We start from the raw sequence: 17778 nt of genomic DNA, 5'->3' as shown, positions 1-17778 counted from the left end.
TGAACTTCCCACTATTCCTCATTTCACCACACTTATTCTAACTTAGAGTCTTCCATAAAATACAACTATATTGAGATATAATTTCTAGGCCATAAAAATCTGTCCCTTTACGGCATACAATACAATGGTTTTTAAAATATTCACAGTTGTGTATCACCACTATCTAATTTGAGAACATTTTCATCACCTCAAAAAGATGTCCCATACTCATTAGCAGACACTCTCCATTCTCTCCCCAAAGCTCCCTGCTCTAGGCAACTACTGATCCACTTTCTGTCTCTGTAGATTTGCTCAGGGTCTTCTTACTAGCTGGATCCTCTGACTAGAACACTTCATCCAAATCTTCAAGTGTTCATTCAGGTCATTTGCTCAATGTCTTCACCTAGTCAGATAAGCCTTCCTGACCACCTTATCTAAAAAACGATCCTGACCTCAATCATCTGCACCCCCCTCTCATCCCACATTATTTTTTTATAGCATTTATCACTACCTAATGTGTTATACATTTATTTGTGGTTTTTCTTTATTCACCTCCCCCACCAGAATGTAAGCTCCATGAAGGCAGTCCAATTTGTTCTTCATACATCCAACATTCAGAACAATGTTTGGCGTTTAGTAGACACATGTACATTTTTTGACTGGATAAATAAATAAATTTAAAACCTCTAGAGAATAAGGGAGATTTTGGAGGCAAGATTGTGTGTAAGAAAACAGAAGCAAAAAAAGGCGAGATGTGAGCGTTCCTAAGAAAAACTTTCCTACTTTACACATCTGCTTAGGGCCAATTTCATGTGTCCTCATTGCAACTGGCAAAAAAGAAAAAAAAAAAAAAAAAGCAAAAACACAAAAAAACAAAAAAAAAACCCCTGACTATACAGAAATGAAAAGTTACAGTATAAAAAAAATTAATACATTCATAGAATATGTTAATTTGATATAATATTGTCTTTCAAATATATGACAATAGAGAAACTCGTAAGTAGCAAAAACAATGCCCTATTAAAAAGGAAAATGTTACTATGGTGAACTTCTTTAATAAAGTTGGAAAAGTGAAAAAGAAAAAAAAAAAGAAAATGTATTGTATCCAATATACACTATCAAGTTAGAATTACATGAAAATTGAAATTATAACTTTTTAGATTTGAACATTCCGTGCTTATAAAATTGCAGATGTGATGTCCTAGTCAACTCCTATACAATCGTAAAATTTAATGACTTGTACAGAGTGTGTACTACACCCTCTTAATTTATAAAAGGAGAAATTGAGACCCTTTGGTTAAGTGACTTACTCAAGGTAATAATGTTAGCTTGACTACAAAGCTGGGACTAGAACCCAAGTCACCTGGTCTCTAGTATAGCCTTCCCATGGACTGTTCTCAAGCCAATGACTGACAGTCTCAGTCTCAGAGACTGAGTGGCAGACCATTTTTGAGAAATATGGAACTCTCTTGACAGATGACTCAGGCTCAAGGATTCCCCAATAGCTTGACAAAACTTTCTAAGAACTGCACTGAAGTCTGACTTTTCTGACCCAACCTTCCTTCCTTTCCCGTTTTCACGCACAGGGATCCAAACTGCACCGCGTTCTGAAGGCTCCCGCAGCCTCCTCTGGCTCCCTCCCCACTTTCCCTCACAGATGTTTCCCTCAGTATACCTCTTGCCCATCTAACCCCATCTTGGAGTTTGCTTCTGGAGGACCTGAACTAACACATCCCCTGTAAATTAAAAATTCAGGATTCCTTTATATTTTTTATATTATTACAAAAGGGCTTATTTTTATAATTTTTTAATTGTCCATATGTATTTTATTTATTTTTTTTAATTGGGGTATAGTTGTTTTACAATGTTGTGTTAGTTTCTACTGTACAATTGTTTATTAACTTTTTTCTGAATTTAAATTTTAGTCACCTGTCTCTTTTTCATAAATATTTTAAAATGTATCAAACGCAAATGTCTTTCCTAATGTCATTTTATTGCTGGAAAAGCATAGGTAGAAAAGTTTGAATTACCAATCTTTTTTTCAGGACTGCATAAGTATGAATTAAAATAAAAGCACAGATTTTTGGTTTGTTGAAATTTTTAAAATTAGTATTTTAATACAAGAGTACTCTCCTGACAATTATTTTTTTTAAAACACTCAGGAGGTAAACGAGAGATCGCTGAGCAGTATAACCATCTGATCAAGACACATCAAACTTTGGACCTGCTTTGATATCTTCTGTAATCAACTGTACCATCTGCTTCATTGTTTCATCACTAGGCTAACAAAGCTTAGCTGAAGAGATAAGGGGCTGGTGTCACTACTAAAATCTTCTGCTTTTCTAAATCAGCAAACTTTCTGTTAACTGTAGAACTCAAATACTTCCTAAGCCAAGTAGAAAAATATAATGATTTTCTTTCCAATACAACTCAGATGACTCGCTCAAATTACTTCATGAATTTTCTATTCGAATAAATCTTCAAACAGTCTAAGTTAAAAGCAAAACATCTTTGCAGATTGTTTTGAATGATAGAGAAAAGAAAGCCTATTGGTGAAAACTTTTACACTTAGTAGTATTAGAAACAAATTATGCTGCAAAGAGAGAAAAATAAATCATGTGCTCTTACTACATAAAAAGTCATAAAATCAAAGAATAAAGTAAAAACAGAATTCAAAGAATTCAAAAATCTTAAATTTAGACAAAACCTTGGAAAATATATTGAGATAATCATCTTCATATTTCTTTAATTCAAATCATCACCTCAAAATTAAGAAACTGAGAAACCAGTTCCTTGCAACAGAAAAATATCAGGTTAAAACAATAAACTTGACCAGGTGTGATATGACTTTGGTGTCTCGAATATAAAAACAAAAAATTCTGAGAAAAATACTCTTAAAAATATATATTCTAACTTGTTTGGCTCCAAAGACACATAATATTAAAAATCTTCAATTTACTATATTTCACTTAAATCCAAAGACTAGCAGAAATATTAATTGGTCAAGAGAGATATAAATAAAATTTATAAAATGTTAAACAAGTTGGGGTAAAATGCTCAGCAACTTTATCACATGGAATCTTTCAAACAAAATTTTAATAAAAACAATTTAATTACCATTAACTTCGTCATAGTGGGTCTTGGTCCTCCTATAAATGAAGGATCATTTTGCTCCTCTACACATGGGACCTCATCTAAGCTTGGCTGCTGTTCATTCGAGGTGGTCTGTAATTCTGGTAAATGGAGAAATTGGATCCCACACTGAGAAGCTGTTGTTTTTACTCTTGGCACTTCCTGAATTCTCTGGTACCAGGCAGCCAGCAGTGGAAATTCTACCAGCTTTTCAGAAAGTTTCTTGCAGATAATTACCTAGGCAATTACAAAGAACAAAACACATTATTATATATTTTTTGTTTGTTATAAGAGCTGATTGAGGTAACTTTACATACCATAAAACTCACACATTTAAAGAATGAGTTTTAGTAAATTTATACAGTTGCACAACCACCACCATAATCCAGTACCATTATGCTCAACGTCACACCAAAAAGTTCCCTTGTGACCATTTGCAATCAGACTCTGCTCCACAGTCAGTTGTAGGCAATCAATGATCTGCTTTTCACGTGTATAATTCTGCCTTTTCTAAAATTTCATACATTTAAATGGAATCACAAAATGTGGCTTTTTTCACTTAGCAATATGATTTTGAGATTCATCCATGTAGTTGCATTTATCAGTAGTTTGTTTGTTTATTATGATGCAGCATTTAAAGTAAGGCTTTTATTTATTCAGATTAGAAGCATTTGAAACCATTACCCCTGATGTAAATTAATATGTTTATTTTCTCTTGGTCAGATGCTTTCTCTCCAGCACCACCACCAAACTTCAATTTCTTTAAAAATTAGAATGTTCTTGCTTCTTTGTGAGACACTGAATGTTGTTTCCATAGAAACAGTTATAATGTTATAAACAGATTATGACTTATGAACAGATAAAATGAAAAGTTCAAGTCACAGAAAATCTCTACAAATATATCTAGCAATAATCAGTGCCAAAACAGGAGCCAGAAAGGATGAAAATTAATGAAAAATTTCACACATATATATAGTCTATTTTTAACTGGACTTTAAGGTTAAATAAGAATTGATTATAAGAACAGGGTTTATGTCTAATTCTCTTTGTATACTACAAGCGCTTAAAACACTGCCTTGCAAAAAATACTCTGAGTGAATGAACAAATGAACAAGAAACCATTTATTGACCTCAAAGAATAATCCCCTAAATTAGTGTTTTTCAAACTGCTGCTTACAACCCATTAGGAGATTTAAAAATCAATTAAAAAAAAAAATTTTTTTTTTACAAAATGAAATTAAATAGAAAATATCAGAGTACATAGCATGTAGTAAGGTGGGTTATTTTCTGTTTATACATCTATATTTATATATAATATAAAGATGTATATTTGTATTTGTATGTTCAGTCACCTTGTAAAATGCAATTTACTGTGTAAAGTAAAAAAGTTTGAAAAATACCGTCTAAATGGTACTCTGGGAGCCAAAGTTTCTAATTCTCAACAAAATACTTAATTGCCTGGAAACAGATTATGTGCTAAGGGAATTGAGCTTTAAGCCATGATAAATTAATCAAATAAGAAATTTCTCATTTCCTCACCTTTCCTTTACTCCCCTTGGTAGTGATTTATTCTTACTTGTTAGACGCATATGACATCTTTCCCTCCTCTTGAAAATAAGTTGATTAAACAACAATAATTCATGTTTAAAAAAATTGAGGAGTTTTACTCTGCATGACAGGTCATCCCATTTAATCACTATGCCAGGCTGCTCTGCTAATATCCAGACAGCTCAGGAGATATGGCACCACATTCATTAATTACACTTGAGAAGATATATTTAGGGATGAGGCTAATGATAAATGTGTGAAATGAAAATTAAATTTGTTCCTAAGAAATGATTTTTAAAAGCTGTTACCTGGCTGATAAGATCAAAACATTATAAATACCAGAGTTACTTAAGGACAAGAAAATAATTTATTCTCAAAATATTGGTAAAAAATTACTATCAAGACCACAAACTGAAATTCTAGTGGCTTTGTATTTAATTATAGCAAGAGGCAGAAAAACTTGTATGAATAAAAAGAGAAGCAAGATATTACACCTGTCCAAAAGATCTCCTCCTCTGCATTACTTTCCAATCACTTATTATATACAGTATTTTGTAATTCTTTTATGTCATTTCCTCAGTCATGTCTACCCTTTCAAAAACACATCATAACCAACAAATGTTTAGGTGAGCAGTGTAAGCAGTATAAAAAATAGTAAACAACCCGTCTAAATGGAAATATAATCCCAGTTCAGGGTCTTTTCTTACCACCTAGAACTGGTGAGTTAAAACTGAAAATTCTAAGGACCTAAGGAATAGGACAGGGGATGGAAAATATAAATCAACTACGGCATCCATAATTTTTGCAATATGCCAGCCAGTAGTGAGATTCCCATTTTATTCTCAATTTTATGCCAATAGGACCAGTGAAAGAGGTACTTAACATAGGTATTTTTGCTCAAAAATCAATTTCTATAATGATTTTACTTTAGTAATAAATGCATCATACTTTTAAAAAACTAAATTCAAAGCATTAGAAGTTAAAATGTATTAAGTTAAATCATAAATGTTCAAGTTACAAAAATATTTCATAAAATGTCAACTTCTCTGTCTTCCAGGAGTAGAATCATCTTTTAAATAGTTCTATCAAAGTGTACCTGTTTAGTAGCAGTAACTTAAAAATAACTATAAAATTTTCTGGTATCAGAGAGAAGCAAGATTTTGCCTTAGTATGGTTATTCATTGTTATTTCTCCCATCTGCTTCTTATTCTGTGTACTAGAAGGTTCTAGCAAATAAATTAAAGGGAGGGGGGAATCATAAGAAGCATGCATTTTAATTTATTCTTTTTTAATCTATTCCTGAAACTTTCTAGAGGAGAGGATTTTATCAGGCACCTTCCAGGAAGAAGTGTTGGGCTATCAGTGGTTAACTTTGCAAACTAACATCCTATGAAGAGGAAGAGAAGCTTGGAGCAGAGGTTTAGATATAACACCTCAGCCTCTCTCCCTGTTGTTGTTTTGCATATTTGGCTTTATTCTGTTTAGCAAAACTGGGCATTTTCCCTAACTCTTTCTCATTTTGACCTCTGGTATACCAAACCTTGAATTAGCAAAATTGACTGCTCTTTCATATTCTTGATCTTATTCAACTCCGTGTTTCTGATCCAAACCTAGTAACTTGAACTTCATTTCTGATGATGAACTTGATCTTAATTCTGATCATTTGGACCACTACTCCATCACCTCAATGTGTGTTAATACAAGTATAAAGGCTCAGCATCCTAGCCACCATCTGAACTAAAATGGCTGCTTCATAACCCAAGATGACGTACAAGAGGAAAATAAATACAACAGAAATAACATCAAAGCTTTGGCAAAGAAAGATTAACTCCTGAAAGAAAATGTGATGATCCAGGAAAAATACAAAGAAAGAAAGGAAAATATTTAGAGAATTAGTTTACATAATGTCAAAAGAGAAGAATTTAATTATAGAATACATGTAATAAAAAAGTTTTCTGCTATTTTGAACTGAGATGAAAACAGAGTTCATTAGTTGTATCAATATTAGGTAGATTTACTCAGCAGCGGTCAGGCTGATGTCCCACCTGACTGAAGGGGGAAAAAAATCCTCTCAATTGGGAACACCTCCACCTCAATTGATCCTCATCAGGTAAACAGTATTTAAATTAAGCTAAAATTAAATGCAATTTAGCTGAAGATGGATGTCTGGAATGATCTAAAAATAACCTTTATGCAGGTGAATCCAATTTTTTATGTTTTGTTGCCTTTGAAAGCAAATAATCAAGTCTTCTCTATCACCTTGTTTTATTTTCTTTGTGGCACTTACCATTATTTAAATATGTATTATTTATTTGTCTACGTGTTCATTTCTATCTTCCCTGTTCTTCTATTTCTATTAAAATATTAACTCCATAAGGGCTGGGACCATTTCTGTCTTGTTCATCACTGTATTCCTAGTGCATACAACAGGGCATGACATATACAGTAGGCTTTCAATAAATTTCTCAAATGAATGAATTAATGGTTGTGCCGCTTTGATTCGATTTTTATGAAATTAGGAACAAATAGTTATCCAAGAAGACCAAGAAGCCATGAATACCAACAGTATTTCCTAATATGTACCAAATGACTGCTCTAATGATTGAAGTCGGTAATAACAGCAGAGGTGGGGGACTGGGGGGAGTCAGGGACAAAAGAATTTAGAAATCGTTTGACGAGGAAAAAGAAAAAATCTACGTTTTTCTCCCCACCCAGCCCCATGCACAATATGAATACACATGACATTTACAATACTAATCAACATCTAAACGATTCCTAGATCTCTTGTTTTCACATCCTTTGATTCTGAAGTTATTTTGGTTTCTAATCTTGTTTTGTTTACATTTTAAAGAAAAGAGAAATGTTCTTTAAGAAAATGCCAATTGATTAATGCCACTGAACTTATTAGTGAAGCCTGGTCTCCAAACATATAGATTTTCATTAGAAATCTTTTCTCATCTGTCAGTAGAGATGCCTGAAGTGTTGGTGATATATAATCAAAATGAAATCTGATATCTGATTCCTTAGTAAGGGAAAGGGTGAAATGCTTCAAAGTGAGAAAAATGCAGCTCTGGAAAACCAACTGGAAAGCTGCAGAAAGCTCTAGCTTCCCATGTTCACTCTCATACTACTTTTACCTTGTCCTTTTTCCCTCCACAGACAGAAAAAAAACACATACATACATACATTTATATATGTATGTATATAAATATGTATATATATGTACACACACATATATATACACACGCACATATATACATATATGTGTACCTGAAATGAAAAAGGAAACTTTCCATATATAATCTCCCACAGCATTGAATAGTACTGCCAGCTATGTAACATAACAGAGATGAGGGTAAAATATTTCTGATTTAAAAATATCTAACATAATGAAATTAGCATTTGAAGAGACTACATAATTATAAAATACAGCTGACAAGAGTTTTTAGTATTTTAATACTGGAACCTCTAGTATTAGAAGGTGATCACCACAGCATTTTAAAATTAATAATCATAACAAATGCTAATGTTTTAGCAACTCAAAACTAAAAGTCATGATAATTACTAACACGTATTGAAAGCAACTATGTGCCAAACATCGTTCACAGTTTACACAAATTGTCATTTATTCCTCACACTGATCCTATTAGATGGGCACTATTATCATCTCTATTTTACATACAAGAAAACGGAGACAGATATTAATAACTTGCCCAGGAGCATAATGGTATTAAGAAATGAAATAGGGATTCAAACCTGGGCAGTTTATAGACTGAAACCTACAGCAATGTATCCACTCCTGATAAACCTTACCAAAAAATGATGGATACAGGGCAAGAGCACAATATCTGCCAAAGTGAAGTACAGGCCTTCCACAAACACATGGTCCAGCGGGGGAAGGTCAGAGGCTCTCGCTTTTCTGACGTGAGCAGGCTCCCTGTTGGCAGGAGCTGGTTCCTCACGTACTGTGAGCTCTGAGAACGCCACTCTCAGTTCCAGGCTCGCCGACGAAGAGTCCACCTCTTCAGATGTTTCCTGTCTATGGGCCTTGCTCTTCATTTCTTCCTTATCAAGGGAAGGCCTAACCCCAGCAGCCTTCTGCTGCTTCAGCTTCTGCCGCCGGAGTTTGTCATCATTATGTACCCTAACGGGCTCACTAAGCTTCTTCTCAAGCTCTAGTATTTCGGCAGGGATAGTTGGGGGCTGGTCAGAAGATTCTTTGAGAAAATTCTCAATAGCTAAAGGGATGGTAAGTTCGCATAGCCTGGTCCACTGACTAACCTGCAAAACAAAACAAAACAAAACAAGAAATGAAAGGATTCTTTACTTTCAACACAGCTTGAAGAAAAATAACTTTCTATTGGGAAATAAGACTGGTTTAGAGAACTTAAGTCTTGAGCTACACCATCTCTGGGCTAGGCTTTTACGCTCTATCACGAGACACTACAGTACTTCAGAAGTGATAACGTTAAACAATGGAGGTTCAGCATTCCTGCACCTGGAATATATGCTATTCTCCTGTATCCACTTACCGAATAAATCCTCACTTCCCGAAGCCTTTGAAGTACGCTCCCCCTAAAAAAGCTGGGTTTCCGAAACATTGCTACTTTGAGCTCCTGTTCATATGTAAAATCCCCTTTAAAAATCCTCAACGTAATTAAAATAAAAGGGAAAGAAAAAAAAAAAAAAGAGAAATCTTTCCCTAAAAATAATGTCTCTAAACCTCATAAATTAAATCTTAAATTCTTATCTTCCAATACTGCGCAGAAATATCGGTATACATGAAGGGCTATTTTAACTCTTTCATTGGTTACTGTAGTTCTTTTAAGTAAATTAAATTTTATTTTCCAACAGAAAGTTCAAACAAATATTCAAGTGAATGTGTTGTCACTTAATGGCTTTAAATAACAGAAAAGAGACATTATACTTACTTCAGCACAGGCTTTCAAGCAAGTCTTCTTAAAACCCAGAAGTTCCAAAATTTCCTTCTTTGAGGGGTCTGCTTCATATGATTTCTGGATTATGTGTCTCAGAACAACAGCAAGTCCTGCTCTACAGAAATTGTCTGGTCTTTCTACTACCGCAGGTAAACAGCAATTCTGGACTATTGGTGGAAGCTCTTGCCTTGAAATAATCTGTATTTCAACATCCTCAGACAGTACATTTTTAAGTAGTGAAATACCTGTGCTTTCTTCAGTGAGGACTAAGCAAACTTTAAAGATTTTGCAGTCACAGTATGATAACAAAAATAAAGTTATAGATGTATGAAGAGGAAAGATGCACCCTTCTTTTTGGTGAGAAAGGTCCAAGTATAGATATTCTTCTGTAAGACTTTTCTTAATGCCTTTCATTTTCTTCTTTCATTGGGTTACCTGAAGCATAAATTGAAGTGATTATAGGTCTTAGAATATAGAAATTGCAAAGCTAAAATAAAAGATGAACATTTTAAAAACATTTTCTAGAAATCAGCAGGGATTTGTGATAGATATGATTCTACAAGAATTGGTTCTTGGAATGAATAAACGGCTTCCAAAAGAAAGATTCCTACCCTGTGCAATTAACTAGTCTTAAGGGTGATTTTATATCCAGCTCCTTTAAAAAGAGCATACCTCAGGTGCTTTGCAATAGAACTCTCCCAGTGAAGTATTGATACTTTGGGGTCTCAATACAGGTGAGAACAAAAGATGAATAGGGCTTCTCTGGTGGCGCAGCGGTTGAGAATCTGCCTGCCAGTGCAGGGGACACGGGTTCGAGCCCTGGTCTGGGAAGATCCCACATGCCGCGGAGCAACTGGGCCCGTGAGCCACAATTGCTGAGCCTGCGCGTCTGGAGCCTGTGCTCCGCAACAAGAGAGGCCGCGATAGTGAGAGGTCCGCGCACCGCGATGAAGAGTGGCCCCCGCTTGCCACAACTAGAGAAAGTCCTCGCACAGAAACGAAGACCCAACACAGCCATAAATAAATAAGTAAATAAATAAATTAAAAACAAAAAAAGAAATCAAGGCACAGTTATATAAGTTTAAAAAAAAAAAAAGATTAATAGAATGGGACATACGAAATAACCAAGAATACCTAGAGTTGTCTGGGGATAATAGCTCTGAGAAGCTTGATGATGCTGGTCCTTCCATACTGCTTGTTTTATGCCCCTAAAATATAATAATTGAGGGGGGGATATATTCATTCTCTCACAAGAAATGGATTCTCCTAAAGTGGATTTTGATATGTGATGAGCTATTGTATGCTGAATCACAATAGAAAAAAATATTTGAAATTCTCCATAACTTAGATGTTGATAAGTGAGATATCTCAAAGTTAACATGTCCAAAATCAAGTTCCTTATTTTCTCCCTACCCCAAAACCTGTTCCTCATGTATCTTCCCCATTTCAGTTAATGGAACACCATCCTTCTAGCTCTTCAGGCCAAAAACCTGGACAATCATTCTAAATTACTCTTTTCTTTCACACCCCCATAACTAATCCATTAAAAATTTATTTTGGCACTACATTCAATATATACCTAGAATCTGATTATTTCATTCCATCTTCATTGCTTCCACTGTGATCCAAGCCACCATCACCTTTCTTCTTAATTACAGCAATTGCTTCCTAACCCTGCTTTCCATCCTCTAGTCTATTCTCAACATAGTAGCGAAAATGATACTGTTAAAAATGAAATAAAATCATGTCACTTCTCTGCTCAAGCACTCTAATGTCTTCCCATCCTACTCAGAGAAAAGGCAAAGCTCCTGCAAAGGTCTACAAAGATCTCCTTGATCTAATTCTCTATGTCTCTTTGTCCATCTCATCAGCTCTCATTTTTGCTCACTGCTTCAGCAAAAGTGGCTTGTTGTTCCTCTAAATCACTAGGTACATTCCCACCTCAGTGCCTTGGCACTTGATATTTCTAGTGCCTAGAACACATCCATACCTCCTTTAAGTACCTACTCAAATATCAACTTTTTGAGATGTTCCCTGGCTACTGTATTTAACTTGCGAACCCCAACTCCCACTTTCCCTGAAAAAACATTTCCATCCCCTTCTATGCTTTTCTTCACAGCATTTATCACTATTGTAACATACTATATTATCTATTTTGGTCTTCGCCCAATAGAATATTCCATGAGAGTACAAATTTTATTTTATTCACTGCTATGCTAAAACAGGGCCTGCTATATGTATATGTGTGTGTGTGTGTGTGTGTATATATATATATATATATACACACACACACACATATATATACATGTATGTATATATATGTATATATATATATAGTCAAGAAATATTGAGTGAATGCATGGACAAATAGACATGTTGGTTATTTTAAAGATGCAAACATACACAACCTGTGGTCAAATTATTGATGGTTGTTTTCAAGTCAAAATCCTTAAGACTTTTGTCAATTATGACTTTTTGTTTGATTTCTACATTTCCTGGGTCTAAAATTCCCCATGTTCTAATCCATAAATCAAAATTCCAAAACTGACACTAGATGGCACTCTTTAAAAGCATTCGCCATATAACAGGAAGATGGTATATTGGAGAAAAAATTATTTTAAATTATTTAAAACAACGTTAAAAGCCTTTAAAAAGTACACATGCAACTCTTTCTTTTAAGTGTATTTGAAATATTAGTGTACCTGAATTTTAGGGTGCTAAAATTTACTAAATTTCCTTTATATTCTAAATTCCTTAGTTTTTTTTTCTTTTAATCAAAAGCAAATAGTTAAGTACTCTTTAACCATCTTGGTCCTCAACTTTTTTATTAAAGGGCTAATAATCCATTATAACAAAGGGATATAGTTAGTAAAGTACTGTCGTGGAAAACTTCTTGATAATGCAAGTGATCACCAGTGTTTTATCTTATACTTCTTTTGTTAAAACATAACAGATCTGCACCATGGTTTGTTACTTATTTAAAAGATTATCTACGGGAAAATTATTTCATGTAATTTAAAAGCAACAACCCTTTAACCCATGGAAACCATTTTCTCCCTGGGCTAACTTAATTACCTTTTGGATTTTTTTTTCCCCCACCTAGAGCTGATTTTAAAACAAAATATTAAAGGGCATTTGTTAAAGCTCACAGGCAAAAGAAACCAACATTTTGTAGAAAATTGATAGTCTCTTTGGAGAGTTTATCCCTATATATCTACTGCTGATTAATTTACCAATCCTCTTAACTCCCTTTGTTGACGGTGGGATGCTATAAAGAAGATCCCTAAATGCTTCCCTAAGAAGCAGATTTGAAAGAAAACATAATCGATTTCCTCATTTGCCCAGCAGTCTAGGAAATAGTAGAGACTAGTCCTGCTAACACTTAAAAAAAAAAAAAAAACACACAAACAAAAAACTAAAAACATCATACTATTTTACAGCTTTTGATTTAGGATATGCAGGAACATTTTTTTAAAACTTAGAGTACGTGTATATCTGCCACTTCCCAAGGCACATAAGAACCTTGAGAATTAACTTTTACACATTCTATAAACTTTTTTTTTGCTGTGAGCACTTAATAAATGTTAAATGTCAACAAAATAGAATAGCAATAATCTGCCCTTGGAGATATCTAAAAATTAATGAGATGCCGAAGAGAAAATGCAAAGTACTGTTGATTCTGTTTAAAGATTTTTTTTTGTTGATATGGACCATTTTTAAAGTCTTTATTGAATTTGTTACAATATTGCTTCTTTTTAAGTTTTGGTGTTTTGGCCGTGAGCCATGTGGGATCTTAGCTCCCCGACCAGGGATCGAACCGTCACTCCCTGCATTGGAAGGCGAAGTCTTAACCACTGGCCCGAGAGGGAAGTCCCAGTACTGTTGATTCTTCACATAATTTATTTCTTTAAATATAGATGTTGGGGTTTTTTTTTCTTCTTCCCCTTAAAGATTAAAAATGTTACTTAATGATCTTAGAGTTAAAAAAAAAATTACTCTCCCTGGGCAATTTCTCCACATTAAATACTACTGTAATTTCCAAAATAAATATTAAGTATTAGCAAACCTGTACAAATTTGATATCTGTTTTTGGCTTGTACTATGTCTTTAACTTTTCAAGAAAGTAGAACACAGTTTTTGCTTAAAGTCTGCAAATACCCTCAAAAGAAACCTTTTTTTTCTTCTTCTTCTCCATTTCTACCTAGAGAATTCCTTATTTTATTACTTTTATGTCATGAGCTTTAAAAAAGGTAGGTGCTGTAGGATCATCCTCTGGGTCTCCAACACACGGAGCTGGGGGCATAGCTCTTGTTAGTCCAGACTACATTCCTGCCAAGCACAGAAGTGCTGTATGTCATTTGCCCTTTCTCAGCTTTGACAGGTGCCACGCTGCAACTATTCCTGTGCTGGAGTGCGGAAGCAGCGGACAACACCACAAACCTGAGATGCTGAACAGAGCTGATGGAGTGTGCATCTCCTCCCTGGAAAGGCCAGCTTGCTTGGGAACGTTGCAGAGGGAATAAAAACAGGTAAAAAGAAAATACTTAAGCCTTGGTTTCATTATTTGGGAATCTTTAAAGATATTTTTAAACAAAGGAAGTAGTCACAGGTTTAATTAGGAATTTAATCTTTTTTTTTCATTCTCGTTCCAATTAATATATCTTGGTGTTGATAAAATGAAACATTTCACACATGAAAGGGGAAATGAGTTTTATAGGTGTTTTTGTATCTAAAACCATTTTACTACTTTATTCCTTGCATATATATATAGAGAGAGAAAGGAAAAAATAACATAAATAAGTATAAAAATAAGCATACTTCTCTGGAAGCTGGAAAAATAATTTAAAACTTTTGTGCTCAAAATTCAAGTCTGGATCTATGGCAACTAAATATTACATAATAGATAAATAAGTTATATATTATATATAAAGACCAAAAAGTACACAACTGCAACTAAATATTAACCAGTTGATTGTTTTTTTTAAAATAAGAAATTATCACTGGGCCTGGGATTTCATAGGAGCTTAATAAATGTTAAATGAACAAAGAATACAATTCTAAATAATATTATGTACATTTTATTGTCCAGCAGCTATGTGCTAAGCACACAGAACTTTTGTGTACTACTTCAATCCTAATAATCCTTAAAAGTACATTTTACTCCCACTACATAGATAAGAACTGTACTTCAATCCAAAAGCATTATTTGAATCTATAAAGGGATCTTATTGGAAAACATCAAGGAATAGGTATTTTTCTAACATAAATAGCACTACTTTACAAACTTCATAAATTGAAGCATATTGCAATTTTATTGCAGCAACAATTTCACCGGAGTGAAAATCATCAGAAATTATGTTATTCTAAGCAACTGTCCTTGATAAAAACCTCCATGCTAAAGGCAGAGTTATTTGACAATTCTCAGCACTGGATTAAGTTTTTTGATAGTTCCTTCCTATTTCCCTTTATTGGATCCTCCTCAGACCTCTTAGTGACCTGTAGTTCAGTACTTCACCCTATTCTCAACTTACACTCACCCCTCTGATTATTGGCTTTCAAAATTTGATCATGCCACACAATAAGAAATAAAGCTTATAATGAAAGTCATTACATACTGAATAATACTGAAACAAAAGAATCGCCAAGAAATATCCTACCACATGAGATACAACTGACAGTTCACTCTGTTTTTTCTTTCTTCTTCTTCTTCTCCAGGGTTGTTTTATTGTTTTTAATGTTGGTTAGTACTCACTAAAGTGAGTCCATGACCTATGGGCCACCACTTACACTACAACGGCACTACCTGAGGTGATTTACGGTGCCATAGGGTTAAATATCAGCTACAACCTTTCCCCTGAACTTCAGACTCCTATACGTGTATCCTACTTGACATCTTCACTTGGACATTTTTCTAAACCTGTTCCTCTTTCCTCAAGTAGTCCCCATTCTTGATAAAACAGCAACACCATTTACTCAGATGCTTGGGCCCATAATTCTGAAGTCTCACTCAACTCCTTTTTTTCTCTCTCTTACCTTACTATTTCTACCTTTGAAATACATGCTAAGTCTAACTTCTTAGCACCCCTACCAATAACACCTTAATCTAAGTCATCACTAGCTCTTACAAAGACTACTGCAAAAGCCCATTAACTATTTTCCTCCACTCAACACAACTGTCCATTCTGCAACTGTACTCAGGGTGATCCTTTAAAAACATAAATCAGACCATGTCCTCTGTTCACAACCATCCAATGGCTCCCCAGAACATTTAAAATAAAATCCACATTTCCTATCATGGTCTCTAGGGCCTGATGTGACCCTAGCTGTGTTTCTTTTTTGACCTGATCTTCTAACCCTCTTCCCTCTTGTTCACGTCCCTCCAGCCAGTTCTCCTTGCTGTTCTGGGAAGACGCCAGCAATGTCCTCATGCTTGAGAATTTTGGTACTTGCTATTCCCTCTGCCTAGAATGCTCTTCTCCAAGATATTCACATGGCTTGCTCCTTCATTTCACTGAGGTCTCTGAATATTAACTCAGAGCAGTCTATCCTGAGAAAAAGGACTCCCATCACTTCCTAGCCCTTTACTCTGCTTTCTTTTTCTTTACAGCACTTATTACCTCACATATCTCCAATGCTGAAGAGTACTCAAATTTTAGTTCAAGGAATGTTTAGTTCAAGCCTTAAATTATGCTTTATACTTCCAAACTTCTCAGGGAAAATAATGGATCTGTGTTGAATTGAAAAGATTTTCTCCAACCAAATATTCAAAAAATCTGTTTGTTACTGAGGCTGAAAGCTGGAGAGTCACAAAATGCTGGAATATAAATGTGACACCCTAAGTCCACTTGAATATTAACTGCTTATATTGTACAGAATAGTTCAAAGCAGTTTACAAATACGAAAAAATCACAAACTCTTATTTTTCTTAAAGATTCAAATTTAAACTTAAACCCATTAAAATTCCCCACTACATCAAATGTTCAACATTATGAATATTAGAACTTAGCTTGTGTTTTATACATAACAATAACAGTATTTGGTTGCAAATCTCACTACTTTCTTTCAATAATATAGATTAAACAAAGAAAAGCCTGCCTCTACAGAGTTAGATAGCAGCTTATTACCTTAGATAGTAAAGTTTAAAAAAGGGAAGAAAACACTGAGCCATTTCAGTGCTCACTACATTATGTAATGTGAAGACACATATCGTTAAGTCCTAGAGGACAAAATCCTATGATTAAAATTAGCTGCTTATCTGGGCAAGAAGTGGGGAAAAAAAAAAAAAAAACAGTTTAAAAAAGCTTACTGTAACCTTAGCCATAAGGGAAGTGTGTCCTCTGGAGAATCAGGGAATCATCTGTTGCCATAGAATCATAATGCTTGCAGCTAAGCCTGACCTCATAACTGATAGGGATCCACAGCATGAAAGGCTAACATGTTAGAAACATCGGCAAGCCTGAAATAAAATTACTGAATCCCCACAGCAACCAATACCTGTGCTTATTATGAACTATATGGTTTAAATCCTTGCTTTCCAAATACTAATCATAACAGAATTCAGTAGGCTACTTTAAAAACTTGAAGATAAAAACAACATATGCTAAGGAACTGTGTATACTACAGATATTTTAGTTGACTGGCCTCAAAATTTAAGTTTCAAAAAAAATTTGTTAAGTTTCAAGGTCTGCTAAATTGTTGCTGTTACCCACTTGCATACTCAGTATTTATTCTTATTTCAAATTACAGGTGATACAAAAGCTACAAAGTAAACACAGTTTAAAACAAAAATAAAAACAAACCCCCCCCAAAACCCTCGATGGGCCTTCTACTACAGAAGTTAAAGTTTGAGCTTTGTTTAAAGCAGGCAAACATGTAACAGAAGTGTAAAAAAATAAAAGAATTGATAAAATAAATGTCAAATCTCACTGAGTTTTTCAGATTTATTTTTGAAGTTAGGACTCTTAAAACAATGCCTTCAGGTATAACTCAAACATAATTTCAAGTAATAAGTATGCTTAAGGCAATCCTTTCAGTAGTGTATATTCCCCACCAGGCAGCTGAAAAGTCACATAGCTTAATGTTTGATTTATTAAATATGATAGCAAATCACTCAGTTGTATTTATAACAAAGAATTTATTTTCACAATACTTAAGTGACCATGGTTAAAGCTTAAATTGTCAC

At 34.3% G+C, this 17778-nt stretch overlaps 1 protein-coding gene across 2 annotated transcripts in view; it reads right to left on the bottom strand.

The window, feature by feature from the left end:
• The window catches only part of GSTCD (glutathione S-transferase C-terminal domain containing), a 142763-nt gene that overhangs the window by 124001 nt on the left and 984 nt on the right, over nucleotides 1-17778 (bottom strand). For both annotated transcript variants that reach the window (XM_059923366.1, XM_059923367.1), the window contains exons 2-4: nucleotides 9591-10031; nucleotides 8473-8940; nucleotides 3097-3348 (exon numbers count right to left, since the gene is read on the bottom strand). In XM_059923366.1, coding sequence (XP_059779349.1) covers nucleotides 3097-3348; nucleotides 8473-8940; nucleotides 9591-10010 — 1140 coding nt within the window. In that variant the 5' untranslated portion in view covers nucleotides 10011-10031. The remainder of the gene's footprint in view (nucleotides 1-3096; nucleotides 3349-8472; nucleotides 8941-9590; nucleotides 10032-17778) is intronic.

The sequence above is a fragment of the Balaenoptera ricei genome, chromosome 5 (assembly GCF_028023285.1).
Source record: "Balaenoptera ricei isolate mBalRic1 chromosome 5, mBalRic1.hap2, whole genome shotgun sequence".
Lineage (NCBI taxonomy): Eukaryota > Metazoa > Chordata > Mammalia > Artiodactyla > Balaenopteridae > Balaenoptera > Balaenoptera ricei.
This window is presented reverse-complemented; position numbering and strand designations above follow the sequence as displayed.